Source organism: Penicillium longicatenatum (genome assembly GCF_028827895.1).
Source record: "Penicillium longicatenatum strain IBT 33135 chromosome Unknown contig_6_segment0_segment0, whole genome shotgun sequence".
Taxonomy (NCBI): Eukaryota; Fungi; Ascomycota; class Eurotiomycetes; order Eurotiales; family Aspergillaceae; genus Penicillium; species Penicillium longicatenatum.
Genome location: NW_026643123.1, coordinates 4,623,780 through 4,637,882, shown reverse-complemented (window position 1 = coordinate 4,637,882; position 14,103 = coordinate 4,623,780). Strand labels below are relative to the sequence as shown.

The 14,103-nt window shown below is 48.0% G+C and overlaps 6 protein-coding genes across 6 annotated transcripts; 2 read left to right on the top strand and 4 right to left on the bottom strand.

Moving 5' to 3' along the window:
- Nucleotides 1–309: 309 nt before the first annotated feature.
- On the bottom strand, nucleotides 310–1,596 carry N7484_009923 (5'/3'-nucleotidase SurE; the record flags this gene model as incomplete). Its single annotated transcript, XM_057120310.1, has 3 exons — nucleotides 310–379; nucleotides 454–1,319; nucleotides 1,585–1,596. The coding sequence occupies 3 exons, from the start codon at nucleotides 1,594–1,596 to the stop codon at nucleotides 310–312; spliced, it is 948 nt and encodes a 315-aa protein (XP_056969865.1).
- Nucleotides 1,597–2,620: 1,024 nt separating this feature from the next.
- Nucleotides 2,621–5,135, top strand: N7484_009922 (uncharacterized protein; the record flags this gene model as incomplete). The annotated part of the gene is made up of 3 exons (XM_057120309.1): nucleotides 2,621–2,862; nucleotides 2,922–4,482; nucleotides 4,539–5,135. 3 exons carry the CDS (start codon nucleotides 2,621–2,623, stop codon nucleotides 5,133–5,135), a joined length of 2,400 nt encoding a protein of 799 aa, XP_056969864.1.
- Nucleotides 5,136–5,596: 461 nt separating this feature from the next.
- N7484_009921 (DUF2462 domain-containing protein) lies at nucleotides 5,597–6,038 on the bottom strand (the record flags this gene model as incomplete). Its single annotated transcript, XM_057120308.1, has 3 exons — nucleotides 5,597–5,731; nucleotides 5,790–5,880; nucleotides 5,986–6,038. 3 exons carry the CDS (start codon nucleotides 6,036–6,038, stop codon nucleotides 5,597–5,599), a joined length of 279 nt encoding a protein of 92 aa, XP_056969863.1.
- Nucleotides 6,039–7,933: 1,895 nt separating this feature from the next.
- N7484_009920 (uncharacterized protein) lies at nucleotides 7,934–8,602 on the bottom strand (the record flags this gene model as incomplete). The annotated part of the gene is made up of 1 exon (XM_057120307.1): nucleotides 7,934–8,602. One exon carries the CDS (start codon nucleotides 8,600–8,602, stop codon nucleotides 7,934–7,936), a length of 669 nt encoding a protein of 222 aa, XP_056969862.1.
- Nucleotides 8,603–9,248: 646 nt separating this feature from the next.
- Nucleotides 9,249–10,469, bottom strand: N7484_009919 (uncharacterized protein; the record flags this gene model as incomplete). The annotated part of the gene is made up of 4 exons (XM_057120306.1): nucleotides 9,249–9,639; nucleotides 9,691–9,699; nucleotides 9,764–10,245; nucleotides 10,296–10,469. 4 exons carry the CDS (start codon nucleotides 10,467–10,469, stop codon nucleotides 9,249–9,251), a joined length of 1,056 nt encoding a protein of 351 aa, XP_056969861.1.
- A 1,147-nt stretch (nucleotides 10,470–11,616) lies between these two features.
- On the top strand, nucleotides 11,617–13,408 carry N7484_009918 (cytochrome P450; the record flags this gene model as incomplete). The annotated part of the gene is made up of 6 exons (XM_057120305.1): nucleotides 11,617–11,863; nucleotides 11,912–11,997; nucleotides 12,056–12,817; nucleotides 12,885–12,986; nucleotides 13,042–13,170; nucleotides 13,223–13,408. Coding segments are annotated over 6 exons (1,512 nt in total), but the record flags the coding sequence as incomplete, so codon positions are not given.
- Between the last annotated feature and the right edge of the window lie 695 nt (nucleotides 13,409–14,103).

Below are 14,103 nucleotides of genomic sequence, written 5' to 3'. Positions count from 1 at the left end.
GATCCTTTGACCTGTTTATGATACACCCCACTTTCTACCTAGTTTATTCCCAAGTTTTACCAGCGCATTCTTGCGTTTGCTTAGACTACCTTAGTTCAATATCAATGATGTTTCACGGTGTATACATTTCATTCCTGATGTATAGATATGTACAAAGACGCCTAGGGGTATCTGGTCTAGTACCTCGACGTGATCAATGAAGCTCTCAAATGCGATTGAAAGGCACTGCGCCCGAGGAAGACGAAACGCTAACAATGAATCATGATATGCATTATGCATTACCGGGCTGACCAGACCGATATGATAGGATTATGAGTCCAGGGTCAAAGGCCCCTCAAGACCGGGGACATGCCAGAAGTTGGCCCGCAGAGCCGTCACACTGTGATAGTCAGTAAGAATATAAAGAACAAAAAAGAAAAAAAAGGTGAAACAAAAGGAACAAGAGCATCATACCTAGTAGACCCATCCAACACGGTATGCGCATCGGTACCCTCTTCACTCTCCTGCAACCTCTTCTTCATATCCGACAGATCAGCCGACCACTTGAAAGTGCGCTGTCTGGGTTGCTTCTCAGTATGCCCATTAACCCCATTGCAATGACCACCATTGGTCAACCCATTGGTCAACCCATTGGTCAACCCATTGGTCAACTTCTTCTCCGCCCCAGTCTCGGCATACAGACACCCCCGCGACCAATAATACGGCAGCGTCCGGGTATACAACACAGGTCTCCTCTCAACATCCTCGCGCATAGGAATATTGATATTATACAACTCCACCCGCTCATCCCAGACCGCATACAGATGATCAACAAGGCGAACCGCCAAGCGCGCCGCGGCAGCAATGACCACATCGGTCTGCGGATCCTTACTACCGAACGAAATAGCGATCCCGCGCTTCCCGCAGAAAACAGCCTCCAGGGCCCCGCCCACGGTGCCCGACGACAAATTGTAGATAGTAGACGCATTGCGACCATGATTGGGGCCCGAGATCACGAGGTCTACGGGCGGTCGGTCGGTAAACAGGTTGTACAAACCTAGCTGGGCGCAGCTGGCTGGGGTGCCGTTTTGGATAACCACCCAGTCGGAGTCATCTTGTGGAGTGGGGGTTTCATCCCAGGTGCCGTCTTCCCGGAAGGAATCAGGGTGTACGTAGCTGGCGGTTAGGGAGGCTTCGATAATATGGGCTTTGCCGATCCAGGAGCGGGAGGCTGCTGGGATTGCGACTGAGACTTGGTGGCCTGATGCTTGGAGGGCGTTCACGAGGGGCCTGACGTAGGGTGATACACGGGAATTTGGGGGGCCATCGTCGTTGACAAGCTATTGATATGAGTCAATTTGGATTGAGGGCTTATCCGATAAGTTGGGACAAATCAAAGGTAATAGTAGGAATACCCAGGCGACTAGTGTGTGGACTAGATCTGCGGGATGTAGTTTCGGTGGATTATTTTTGCTTTTGCGGTTCTTTTTTCTATACTCATTGTGCGATCCATGATGTCCCATGACGGAACCAAGGAGGCAAAGAAGAAAATATTGAAAAAAAACAAACAGAAGGAAAAGGGTGTTGTCAATTCCTTGAACTTACCAGGATATGCATCGTGACTTTTTTGCAGGCAAAGTGGGGCAGTTTGGTATTTTGTTTGAGTCGGGATTTTGGGATATAATTGTGATATTTTCAAGACCTTTTTAGATACAAAAGGGAAAAATTGCAAATGCTCATCCCCGCGTAGTTGGGGTACCCCAAACTTATAATGAATGTACTGGGTAAGCATTGAGCCATCATTGGCATTTACCGGTCTGGTCACCGAGACCGGTCGCGGTGAAGCTGTCCAGGTGGCGGGGTGCGGTGTTGGTGTCCGACCGGATAGAGTCTGCGGTGAGCCAATTCAGTGCAGAGATTTATACTTGGCAAATGACTCTATTCCAAGGTTTTAAGGGAATTTTGATTCATCTGTTCTACCGGGTTGTGCGAGACAGATGTCTAGGGCTACAGATGGTATGTACATTCCAGGATGCCATGATTTAATAGTTAAAATTTTAGTTTGCATCGATTGACATAACCAGGTACCATTCTCAGTGCTACAGAATCCCACGTACAGGTGGGCACTGATGTAATAAGCTTGTGCCTGTTCCAACCGCAGTCCCACGGGTCCCTAGATTCGCGTATCAGTCCACCTCGTGCGATCGTCCCGTACTTAGAATTTTTTTATTTTTTTTTTGCATATCGACACACAATAGATGCCACAGATTATTGAACAGAAGTAGACTGAAAATAGATGATTCCAAATGCAACCGAAGAGATTTAGAAATAAAAATAAAAAAAACCTTGCAGGAGAGCAGCAACGGGCGGTCTGTGCTGATACACGCTAGAGACGATCGCAGCACGCAAAACTTTCTAGGTGGGGAACCCCGTCAGCCTTCTTCTTTCCCCTCGACTACTTCCATCTTCATCGCCCCCAACGACTCATCGCGCGCATACTGGTCTGTTGCTTTTCGCGACCGACCCTTCCTCTATCGACGACTCAACTGCTTCTGCAAAGGTCTCAAAAAGAAGCTTTTTGAGACTTTTGCTCTTCGGACTGGTCGGCTCCGACACCCATCATCCTTCCGGTTGATCCTGTATGGACTGTGGAAGCGCTGGAACGGCTGCGGGGATCGACCCCAAAATTCTTGATAATTGGCAAACCGACGGGGCTTTCTCAGTCGCGTCGTGGGAACATTTGGGTTACGAACAACCTCCCGAGTGGGACACAAGCCAGGACTCCAGCCAGTGCGCTGACGTCGCGGATCTGGGCGCTTTCCATGATCCGCTAACTGGCTCGTTGCTGGATCGCTCAGGCGATCGACAGCGCCCGGATAACCGGTTCGTATTCCTCGCCCGGTCGACCGCGAGACATGTACTGATCGTGATGCAATATCTAGAAAGCGAGATGTGACCGAGAACTTCAACTACGATAGGGCCGGTGAGGGCTCTGGGAGTGGCACTGTGAGTCCTCGGACGCTGCCCTCCTCGGCCGATGACCACTTTCACGCCGAAGAAACGTGGCCTCATTTCCAGCTTTTCAACCCGGTTGCGGCTGGGATGCCGCTCGAGACGCCTCTCATGTACCCATACGGCAAAGCCCCGAACCCCTCGAATGCTGCAGTGATTGTGGAGGATATGGGTGAAATTCCCCAAGGCCAGGGGTTCCCGGATGCACCGGCTGAGGCTATGATGTTCCAGCAGATGCCACAATCTTTCCCTTTGATCCCAGAACAGTGGGAGATTCCCCATGGGATTTCAATGGAGAATATTCCAGGGCAAGGCGCGATTCCGCTGTCGATTGATACCCAGAATAACGGCAAGGATCAATCACTGCGCGAGTTCCAGCAGCCTTCGATCAGATCCCTCGAGTCACGCTGGCTTAATAACCTGGAGTCGCAGTTGCCGGTCTCTCAAATGACGCCCCCGTCTTTGATGGCATCGCAGAAACGCGGTCAGACCGGACATGACGGGTTTCATTACAAATCTGAGAGTTCCTCGGTTTCGGGAGATGTGTCTGGAATTTATGAGTGCTCGTACTCTGCAACGAGCGAGGAACCTCCCACGTTTGTGGAGCACCAGGTGGATGATTCCAATCAGTGGAAAATCGCCACGCCAGACACTGGCTCCCCCGAGAACTCACAGTCTGGGTCGAAGACTACAGCTTTCATGGTCAGTGAGTCCCCATCGGAACTGATGGGCGCTGTTCCCTCGCGATCGAGGAACTCCTCGACTACAAACCAGCGCTCTTCAGGCCGGCCTATGCCTCTTGCCATGCAATCCGTGGCCACGGTTCGGAAGCGCAAGAACCGAAGTGCCCCGGGCTCCATGGACCAGGGTCCGGCCAAGCCTCTTCAGATTGTCCAGGAAGATGGACAAGGTGGCTCCATTGCATCTGCAGACTTTGTCTCTCCTCCAAGGGGCGCCCGCCGCAAGGGCCCTCTGAGTATGGTCGGCCGAGCCAACGCTGGTCTACGCCGCAAGAATAAGGATACTTGTGTCCAATGTCGATTGAACAAGCGCAAGTGCGATGGAAGCGCGCCTTGTGATGCCTGCCGCCCTACACTACACGAGCAGCCGTGTGCACGTGCATGCTTCTCCAGCATTGTTGAATTTGGAACCTGCAATTATATCTCTCAGCGAGCTATCAACCATCCGGCCTTGGATGGAAGTGGCACCGTCCGCATGGAAATCCCATCGGAGTTTGACATGAGCCAGCTCCTGTCATTCCTCGGCGAACGCCAGGGACGGTTCAACATCCGTGCTAGTCAGGCATGGGGCTCTCTGTATGTTCTCGACCTTGGAGAGACCTACCGTTTCCTGAAGGGTCTGAGCGAGTATAACGGGAACTCGAAGTCTACCTTCCTTGAATTCATCGATCGCCGGATCGTCGAGTCGAAGGACAAGTCCAAGAACTGGTTGTCCTGCGTCAAGGACTGCGACCCAATGAACCAAGCCTACGTAAGTTGGCAGCGCCTAGCAATCATCTTGATCAAGCTAACATTTCCTTTTCCTAGAACTTGCTCTCCCAATGGAACAACATGCCTAGCCGTGCGAAGTACACCATTGTTCCCCTCGATGCTAACGGCCAAGAACGGGACATGGACATCAACAACCCCGACGACCGACGAGACATCCTTCTCGCAGCACAGTTATCTCGCATCGTGTGCCGCATGCTCGAAGTTGAAGGCTTCCGCAAGCTAGAGCGTGACTTTTACAACATCAAGTGGAAGCAGATCTCTCACGAGACCCACATTCGCTTCCTGGGTGAATTAGGTCACATCCTCCTTTCGCTGCGATGGCGTTGCTCCTGGTGGAAGCGACTGGGTGACGGAGGTCAAAGCCCCGATCCTAGCCAGCAACACTACGTTGACCGTGTCGAACTGCTTTGCCGCATCCTGTATGTCTACTACACCTGCGTTCTAGCGAAGCTGCCGTCGTGGTCTACGACCGAGGTGCCCAAGGGTATTTGGTCTTCTTACGCAGACTCGGAGAACGCAGTGTGGGATGACTTCCCCCATGACCCAACGGACCAGGGCTTCTTGAACTGGATGAACCATGGTCGGGACTTGATTGAGCAAGCAGGCGTACCAAATAAGGTCTCCAAGCTTTAATGGGAGACCACTTGGCTTGCCAAGGTGCGACGGGACTGGAGTTGGACATAATAGATACCCTTTTTTCCTTTTTCTTTTCTTTGTTTATTATTGGATCTACTTTTCTTATCTCTTTGGTTTGGTTTCTTATTTGGTTCCATTTGCGCCTTGGTTGGATCACTGCACATTGCACCCTATCTACCAGTTTACGATTGATGAATGCCGCTCTAACCTCAAAATCATGTTGATCTCAACATCTGCGGCCTGTTTTGGCTTCTGTACATGAACTTTGGACTTCTTGTTACATATTTACCCGTCATCTCGCCTCGAGTTTGAGTGAATAAAATTACTATTTTCCATGAACTTGTCTCCAACTTTTCTCTAGAAAGCCACGAACGGGGTATCGATTTCATGAATCATCGCTATGGAAGACATGCGATGGAAAAAAGAACGAGAACTGAACACCTGGACTTTGCGGCCAATTATTTCCTCGCGTTCTTGTTCTTCTCCTTCTCCTTGTTCAGTCTGTCCTTCTTTCCTCCAGCCAACATCTCCAAGTGACCCGCCTTAGTCGCGAGACTGCGTTCAGTTTTGCCAACGAGACCGGAGGTAAGTTTCTATACGACATGAGTTAACACCGTCGCCGAAAATGAATCGCATGCGAACCCCACATACCTTGTTCAACTTCGCGGCCTTCACAAGCCCAGCCTTCTTGGGGGCAATCTGTCTGGGACCAGGCTTGGTTTTAGAAGCAAGAAGCGAGGATCTACATGAATAGGGTGGTTAGCAAAGACTGCTTTTTGCACTTCATATCTCCGGGGGATTTTTTTTCTTTTTCTTGTTGGGAGGAAAGAGAGGATTCAAAACTTACCGCTTTGCCGTCGCAGTGGAGGGCTTGTTCTTCTTCAAAGTACCCTGGGCCATGATGGAGATGTATATGTGGGTGAATATGTGAGATTGAGCACTGCCAGCAGTACAATGTGCAATAAAATGGAGATCGTAGTTGGAGAGAAATGCAGATGCGGTTGCTACGGAAAAATCCTTATCGACTTATCGGTGTCACGTGGTGGGTCTGATCACCGATAGCCTGGCCAATCAGGGTTAGATACTGGAGTTTACATCTACAGAGAAATCGACCCAACTTGATGAACGGACATGACTTGAGAGCAAGATTCTTGGGGCTTAAATTAGCTGCTCATTCGATTTCTCTAGAGCAAGCACCAGTTCAAGTCCAATCATGACCCTTATAAGTGCGATTTGCAAGCGCATTCCGAGGGGTCCCCGCCACCGCGCCTCGTGATCTTTACCCCCCCAAGCGATTGTGATCTGACCAAGCTATACAATATAAGTCCCACATTGCTCAAGTGAAGGACTATGCCCATATCAATCATGACAGAAAGCGCCGTACATGAAGAGACCGTGATTCCAAGCTACAACCCTAGAGTTATTGATCTCCCACAGAGTTCCAAGGCTCAATACTCCGAAAGCGCCTACGACCACCATAAGAGCTTCAAATCCACGATTATCTCTGACCAAGGGAATGCCAAATCAACGTCCGAGTAGGAACCAAAATCTCCCTCTTAAAAAATGACGACTCAAAATGAAGCCGCAGCACTACACTACATCCGCAGCGCAACCAAAGTGCCCTTCCTAACACTTTACGGCGCCTTCGAGATAGACAACTCATTCGTGATAATCATAGAACATGTTAACGGAGCCCAAGCCACGAATATTTTAGCCGAAAAAGTCGAGCAACACCTTGCTACATTCCAAATCATCAAATCGGATATAGTTGGTGGACTGTCTGGATTGGTAATTCCGCTGAATTTGCAAAGAATGATATCTGGACTCAAGCGACCAATTCAGAGCGCAAATATATGTCTTTTCATGAATACCTATCTCAACATAATGTTCTTGCTCATACTGTGACGATGAGGATCCAGGCGTTCTGGATTGAGAGGATGCGAAATACTTTCCACTTGGTATACATAAGGGTGCACGCGTAGGTAGAAAAGACTGAAAACCAAAGTGGAACTGAATTGTATTTAAAACTCTATCAAGTGATTCAGCAACATGGGCTTGATAGTCTAGTGACGCTTGGAGCTCCTAGACTCAAAGTGAAGTTGATATTAAATCCTCCTTATATCTTAATCATTCATTTCCCAAACTCTGGATTCTCACTAGGAAAATGTAAGCAAAGATCAATATATATGTGATTAGTGAAATGATCCAAATTTGAAGCAGATACTGCTATTCTGAGAAGATAAAAAGATATTGAAATCTTCATCTTGTGTCTTGTGTAGTATATCTTAGTGATCGTCGATTTACGGATTTCGTTGAATGGGAATATAGTCAAGTATCTTTCCAGCTAGTCAGACACAGTGAGTGACCTGGTAGTGTACTGCAGCTGGTGGAGATGATAGAAATTTACTTTAACCTAAACTTCGAGGGATCTTTTCTAGTCTCGCCGCAAATCGGTCAATTGATCTAAGGTAGGTAGCCTATTATAACAGATTTAACGCTGAACCATTTAAAGAAAAGAAAGAAGTTTTGTATGGCCAGATGAATATCAACAAAGAAAAGGAAGGGCCCCTTTTAGCATACTCGCATAAGCGACAGGTGATGGCATAGGTAGCTGCCAATTCATATTGTTGAAGCCCCTTGATCTAGCCCCGTGAGCATGAAGCAAGTCCTAGTACAGGTAGCACGATACTATCAGTCAACCCTAATCATCTTTGTATGTCGAGCTTTTTTTCTTTTTCTTTTTGCGTGCTGCCTTCCATGACCAGAGTTGTCCGGCAGTGGTAACAAGGTGCAGATCACCAAAGCCTGGGCCCCTCATCTTCATTGTCGATACTGCCTTGGTTTCTTGGTCTTGACAGACTTTGACTTGTTGAACCTATTTGGACATCACTTTTCGAGGCACATGATTTACCACTTGAGGTAGTGGCGAGACTGTTCTGAGTTGCTGAGGAGCAGTGATTTCCTTCCTCAAATGCTTCATCTAGATCCAGAGCTGAGAACCGATTGGTGAAAAGATATTCTTCAAAACCTGTCTTGGATATGACAGATGAAACTCCCTGCCTGGCGCGCCATTCTTTTCCTCCAAGTGAGTCGAAAGCGATTGCAAGGCCCACCACCCACCGCCGATGCATATTGTTATGCTGCTTGATGAGCGGGTCGGTGTTGTTGGCCGTTGATCTTTCGTAGTCGCGGCAGGTATCTTTTCTGTCGGTAATGACCCTGTCAAAGCTTCTCAGGATCTTGTCTGGGACCGGGTGGAGGCGTTCCCCGATGAAAGTCGCGAGTGTCTGAATGTCTATGCATGTGGGCTCTAATGCTGGGCTTTCCAGAATCGCGTCCACTGTGGAGGAAGAATCATTTTTGCGAAGGCTGGAAGCAGTTTTGAACATCCAGTGGAGGACTTCGCGTTGCTCGGTCTTGTATCGGAGCTGGTGAGGAGCTTGACTCTTAGTGAGAGGAGCCATGGTGGAGAGTTTGCGGTTTTATGCAAGGAGGTGACAAATTGAATTAAAATTCGGGGTTGGAGGAAAGCTAAGTGAATGGGAAGGGACCTGTTAAGAAGAGAAGTGGTGGATGTGAAGCGGAGGAATGGTTTGAGATTGGAAGATTGACTGGATTATTGATATTGGTGACATGCTGATATGGTATGGGAAATTGGAATACGTGAACTCCAAGCATAAATTTCCAAGATATTCAATGGCTCGGGCCATTGTATTGAGTGATTTTATCATTGTTGTTAATTAGCAATTATGGGACTCAGAATAGCTTTCCTGAACTTAGTTTAGCATTGCTCCCAATACAAATTACCGGCAACTCAAGCTTCGTCCTTCAGTTCAATTCCTTTGCATTCCAAGTTGATCAGTCATGTTGGTCCATTTACTGTTTCCAGAGATATTCATGCTGTTGGTGTGTAATGGTGCGGGACGGGTGGCGGGCCGGGGTGTAGATCCATGATAAGGTGAGGTGGGGCCGCTGGGCTTCTAAAGATCGGATCATTATTTATCCTGTTCATATGAATCCGAAATTGAAGGAGCACGGATATCATGCTTATCTGCGCATTGGGCGTCAACCCCTGGACCTGTTTTGACATGATGACTATCTACCCCACAGCTACTCTCGAACATCTATATCAACAGTGTCTGTGACTCTAATCTTCTGATCAGCTCTTCCATCCCATAGCGCTTCTCGGCTGGGAGTTCTTGCACAATCCACCTCGACCGTATTCTCATAAGTATCGGATCCTCTAAATAATCGTGGCTTGAAGGTCCGAGGAACTGATTCGAGAGTGATTCCCTCTGAGCCATTGGAATAGCTCTGGTCCTTCGTCGAGCGCCGTTCCTTAACAAATCCGAATATGGCTCGTAATGCTGGTAGGGAGAGCGCAATAATGCCTGCGCTGACCTCTGCGCAGGTCCAAGCAATGACAGGTGAGAAGAACCATGTGGCATCATCAGCATGGTTGACTGACACAATCATTGAGTATAATCGAAGTGCTGATGTTCTGTATTTTGTATTAGCTGGAAATTCGATACGCATTCAAATAAGTACTCACACAACGGCACTAGAAAACAATAGATTAGCAAAATGCAGCGATGATGATTGGTGTACAGCTAGTAAATACTCACAAGATTCCAAAGCAGAGAATACCCAATAGCGCGAGCTTTCTTGCCAACTTTGCTTGTAATGATAGAACAATTTTGATCGGAAGAAGGAGAATCAATGAGTCACAGGCTATTGTAAGAGCGCCCGTGGAAATGAAGGTTATTGCCGAGCCCATGCATTTGCCTTCCGCGGCTCCCCACAGTGCGGCAAGAGGCACACACTGTAGAGCAATAATGAGTGTCTGTGCGACATAAACAGCAGTGACGAAGGCGAAGGAGAGTCGGAGGTAAAGGATAAATCGAGGCATTGGGTTGAGCCGAGCATAGAAGGCTAGGCCTGACACTCGACAAAGCCATAAATTGAACATGTACACCATCTGCGTAGCGACAAGCCATTTATACATTTTGACAAGCTCTTCTGGGTGACTGACCAATGCTGCTAAGTGTCGACCAGAGCCATAACGAAGAATCATCATGCACAGGCCCATTGTGGCCCAACTGGTCAACTTCAATATATTAGCTGTGGAGAGAATCTCGTTGGTGGATAGCGGCATACCTGGGCAAGTAGAATAAAAAGGTCATCCCAGCCCAATTCATGGATCAAGAACCTCCGTGCGTAAAGTCGCACCATAACGACAGTAAACGAAAGAGCCGTCACAAACGTGATCCCAATCAAAGCTGGTTTCCTGCGGTCCTCTGCCAAATAGGCAGCGGAATATGTTGAAGCCATCACTGTGCTTGTTGATGATACTTCGAGTCTCGTTCGACTTCAAAGGGGCGTTTATGAATAAATCGAGAGACTAAGTACGCCGAGGCGAATAATAAAATAAATCGATCCTTCTGCACCCTTAACGTCTTTGTTCAGCCACATTGTCCTAATCTGGTAAGGCTGGCCGACTAGCTCACACGTCAAAGTTGCTTGGCCCGTCAGCCTCGTGCGCGGAACTTGTCTTTGTGTCCCGCGGAGCTGCACGACGTTTGGTCCCACTCATATGCGTTTAATTAATAAAACTGGAGACTCGCCCACAATTAGGAAATAAGTCCCGGTCCCCCCTGTTCGATGCACTTGGCACTTTTAAACCCGTTTGAGAATTTCCTTTTGTAGGCCAAAATCATGCTGGTGAATGTGGAAATGCTTAGTATTAGTGGTTTGAGTAGCATATAAGCCTTGTCTCTGTGGAGAACGATAGAATGTGAACGTAATCATGGAATCTTAGAAAATCCAGATTTCGCACGGGTCATGGTGATCCTGCTTCTGATCGGCGAAACGCTAGCATGTCTTGAATGGGGGGTGATAGACAAAATAGAACGTGTCAATTACAAAAGACCGTGATTTCGGGTCGCAGGATGCAGTAGGCTTGGTCCAGACGGCCTAGAGCTAGTTGATTTAATTGCTTATGGTAGTCCGCCCGGTTGCACTAACCCTAGTGACACTAGCCAACCACCAGGAATTCTAACGGCGAATGTAACGAGACCTGTACAACTCTCTGGTTGCTTTTGATTGCATCGAGCCCGTGAGTCTGGGGTATTGGGACAAAATCACACCCAGTAAGCAGACAATTGGTCTCGAATAGATTATAGTTTACCTGTCAACTTTGTTGAGGCGGGAGGTCTAAGTGGGCTGTCATATCCGGCCCCACTCAGACATGGTCGATCAACACCTAGTCGTTTCACTCACACGCCTTCTGTACTTTGTGCACCGTTTAGACTCCTGCGAATGGTAATTTACAGCTCCACGTCGCTAACACGGGAGGGGCCGAGGGGCCACTCTGATCACGTTCAGATGGGCTCCTAGGACCAATCCCCCCTCTTTCGATCCATTTTCTTGCCTCTTGTTTGAACTTTTGATGAACCCCCTGGATTACCCTGCAGCCATCATGGAATCTCCATCGAATAAGCTGAACATGATAGTAATGCCTGCGTTGATAGCATCGTTTGACAGGTATCATGCATTATCTTTCCTCGCTGTGGCGCTTGTGATCTGTGTACTCTCGAGGAAGTATGGGACCTCCATCAAGAGCGTCCCGGGTCCATTCCTGGCCTCGTTTTCCAGTCTTTGGCGAGTTTATCACCTGGTGAAAGGACATAGTGAAGAGGCGATTCTCAATCTCCACAAGAAGCACGGTATGATGCCATAGATCCAATGCAGAGGAATACATTCTCATATTGCAGGCCACTTTGTTCGCATTGCGGAGAATGAAGTCAGCATCTCTCATCCCGATGCAGTCAAACAGGTTCTTCAGGCACAAATTGCAAAGGTACGTTGACAGGTCGAATGCATCATCTTTATTGGGTCCAATCACTCATGCTCGACAGGGCACATTCTACTCCATGTTCAGCCTTCCAGATTACCACTACGTCAACCAAATGTCCGAGCTCGACCCATCGCGCCACATCCAAAAGACTCGTAGCCTCTCGGCAGGGTTCTCGCTCACCAATATCACAAAAATGGAGCCGTATATTGACTCCGTGCTTCAGTTGTTCAAGACCCGCTTCGACGAGCTAAGCGACACGGGTAGCACGGTCCAGTTCCACGATTGGTTCAGCTTCTTTGCCTTCGATGTCCTCGGCGAAGTGACTTTCTCTAAATCTTTCGGTTTTGTCGAATCAGGCACCGATATTCGGAACGCCATTGCCAACACTGGCCATTTAGTCTACTATATTGCCGTAGTGGGTAATTATGTCTGGTTTCACTACCTCACCTTGGGAAACCCCCTCTTTAGTCGACTCGGTCTACAACCCAGCTCGCACATTTTCGACACTTGTCTCATTGCAGTTGACAACCGCAAGAAGAATCCGGAGATTCGGTATGACATGATGCAGCGCTGGCTTGATGTTCGTGCTTCCCACCCGGATCGCCTTAGCGAGAAAGATATCTTCGCGGCGGCTGTCGCGAACATTGGCGCCGGTGCAGAGACGATCAGCGCAACTGCACAAGCTGTGATCTACTATTTGCTCAAGAACCCCCAGTACATGAAGCGTGTACGAGAAGAAATCGATGCCGCCCAAGCACGTGGAGAGCTCTCTTCCATGATTCAGAATAGCGAGGCAGCCAAGCTGCCTTTCTTCCAGGCTTGTGTGAGTATCGAAACACGTCACCGAGAGATGGCTAGAAGAGAACCCAGCATGCTAATAGCGATAAAAGTTGAAAGAAGCGTACAGAATCCACCCCGGCGTCGCCCACAATCTTCCCCGAATTGTTCCTAAAGGAGGAATGACAATTGCTGGACAATATTTCCCTGAGGGGGTAAGAACCCCTTCCCCCATTCTGTCATTGGACTAGCGCTAACAAGAAGCCTCAGGTCATTGTGAGTTTGAACCCCTGGGTCATCCACCGCAACACGGAAATCTTCGGCGAAGACAGCGAGTGCTACAACCCCGATCGCTGGCTTCAAGGTGACATCAAGAAGATGGATGCATTTTTGATTCACGTATGTATAAGCAGACTTTTGAATATTTTGACTAGGCTAACTATGGTTACAGTGGGGAACCGGATACAATCAATGCCCCGGGCGCAACCTGGCTCAGTTTGAGCTATCCAAAGTCCTCACCACCGTATTGCGAGACTACGATGTTGAAATGGTCGATCCCAGCAAAGAATGGCAGTTTGGCACTCGTTTCCTGGCCACTCCTTATGGATGGCCTTGCAAGATTCGGAGACGTCAGAATGTATGATTTTACGAACGACCTGTTTCATGGATTATTAGGCGTTGTGTGGACCTTTGACCACGAGATCGAAATTTCGGAGTGGAAAGCGATAAGCTTGCCCATCATGACTGGCGAAGTTTAGTCTAAAACTTCCTTTATTTCTCTTGATTTTAATCATGTTTGTCCTCGTCCATGTGCCCTTTAGTCCAGTTGGAGATTCGAGATTCCTGTCTCACATAGCTGAGTAGAACATCTTGATTGAAGCTGCCATTTATTCCCTTTCGCTATGGCTAGCTTATACTTACTGTCCCATCAACCCCTATTCTCTTTATGATTTTGGATTGGTAGTCGTGACTATTCTAGCGTGATCTAAGGAAATAAAGACGGCATAGGTCAACTTTCGAGACAATTACTCATTATAAATCCATGTATGAAAGGAAAATACTGTCGCATTTTTAATCTATATACAACAAGGTCTTCGTGTGGACAAAGGTAGGCGTCTTAGAGTATCTCGCTTCAATTTGAAACCCTTCCACATCGTATATGGCAGCAAAACAATCACTTTGAATGTACATTCGTTTCATCAGGAAAAGCTGAAAAAAGTAAAGCTATAATAACCCTATGTTTAGCGTCATATTCAACAGTACCGATCATCCACTTCAATCCTTGTTGATCAGCATGTCAGGTTCCTCTTACTACGAAATCTACCTCGCAAT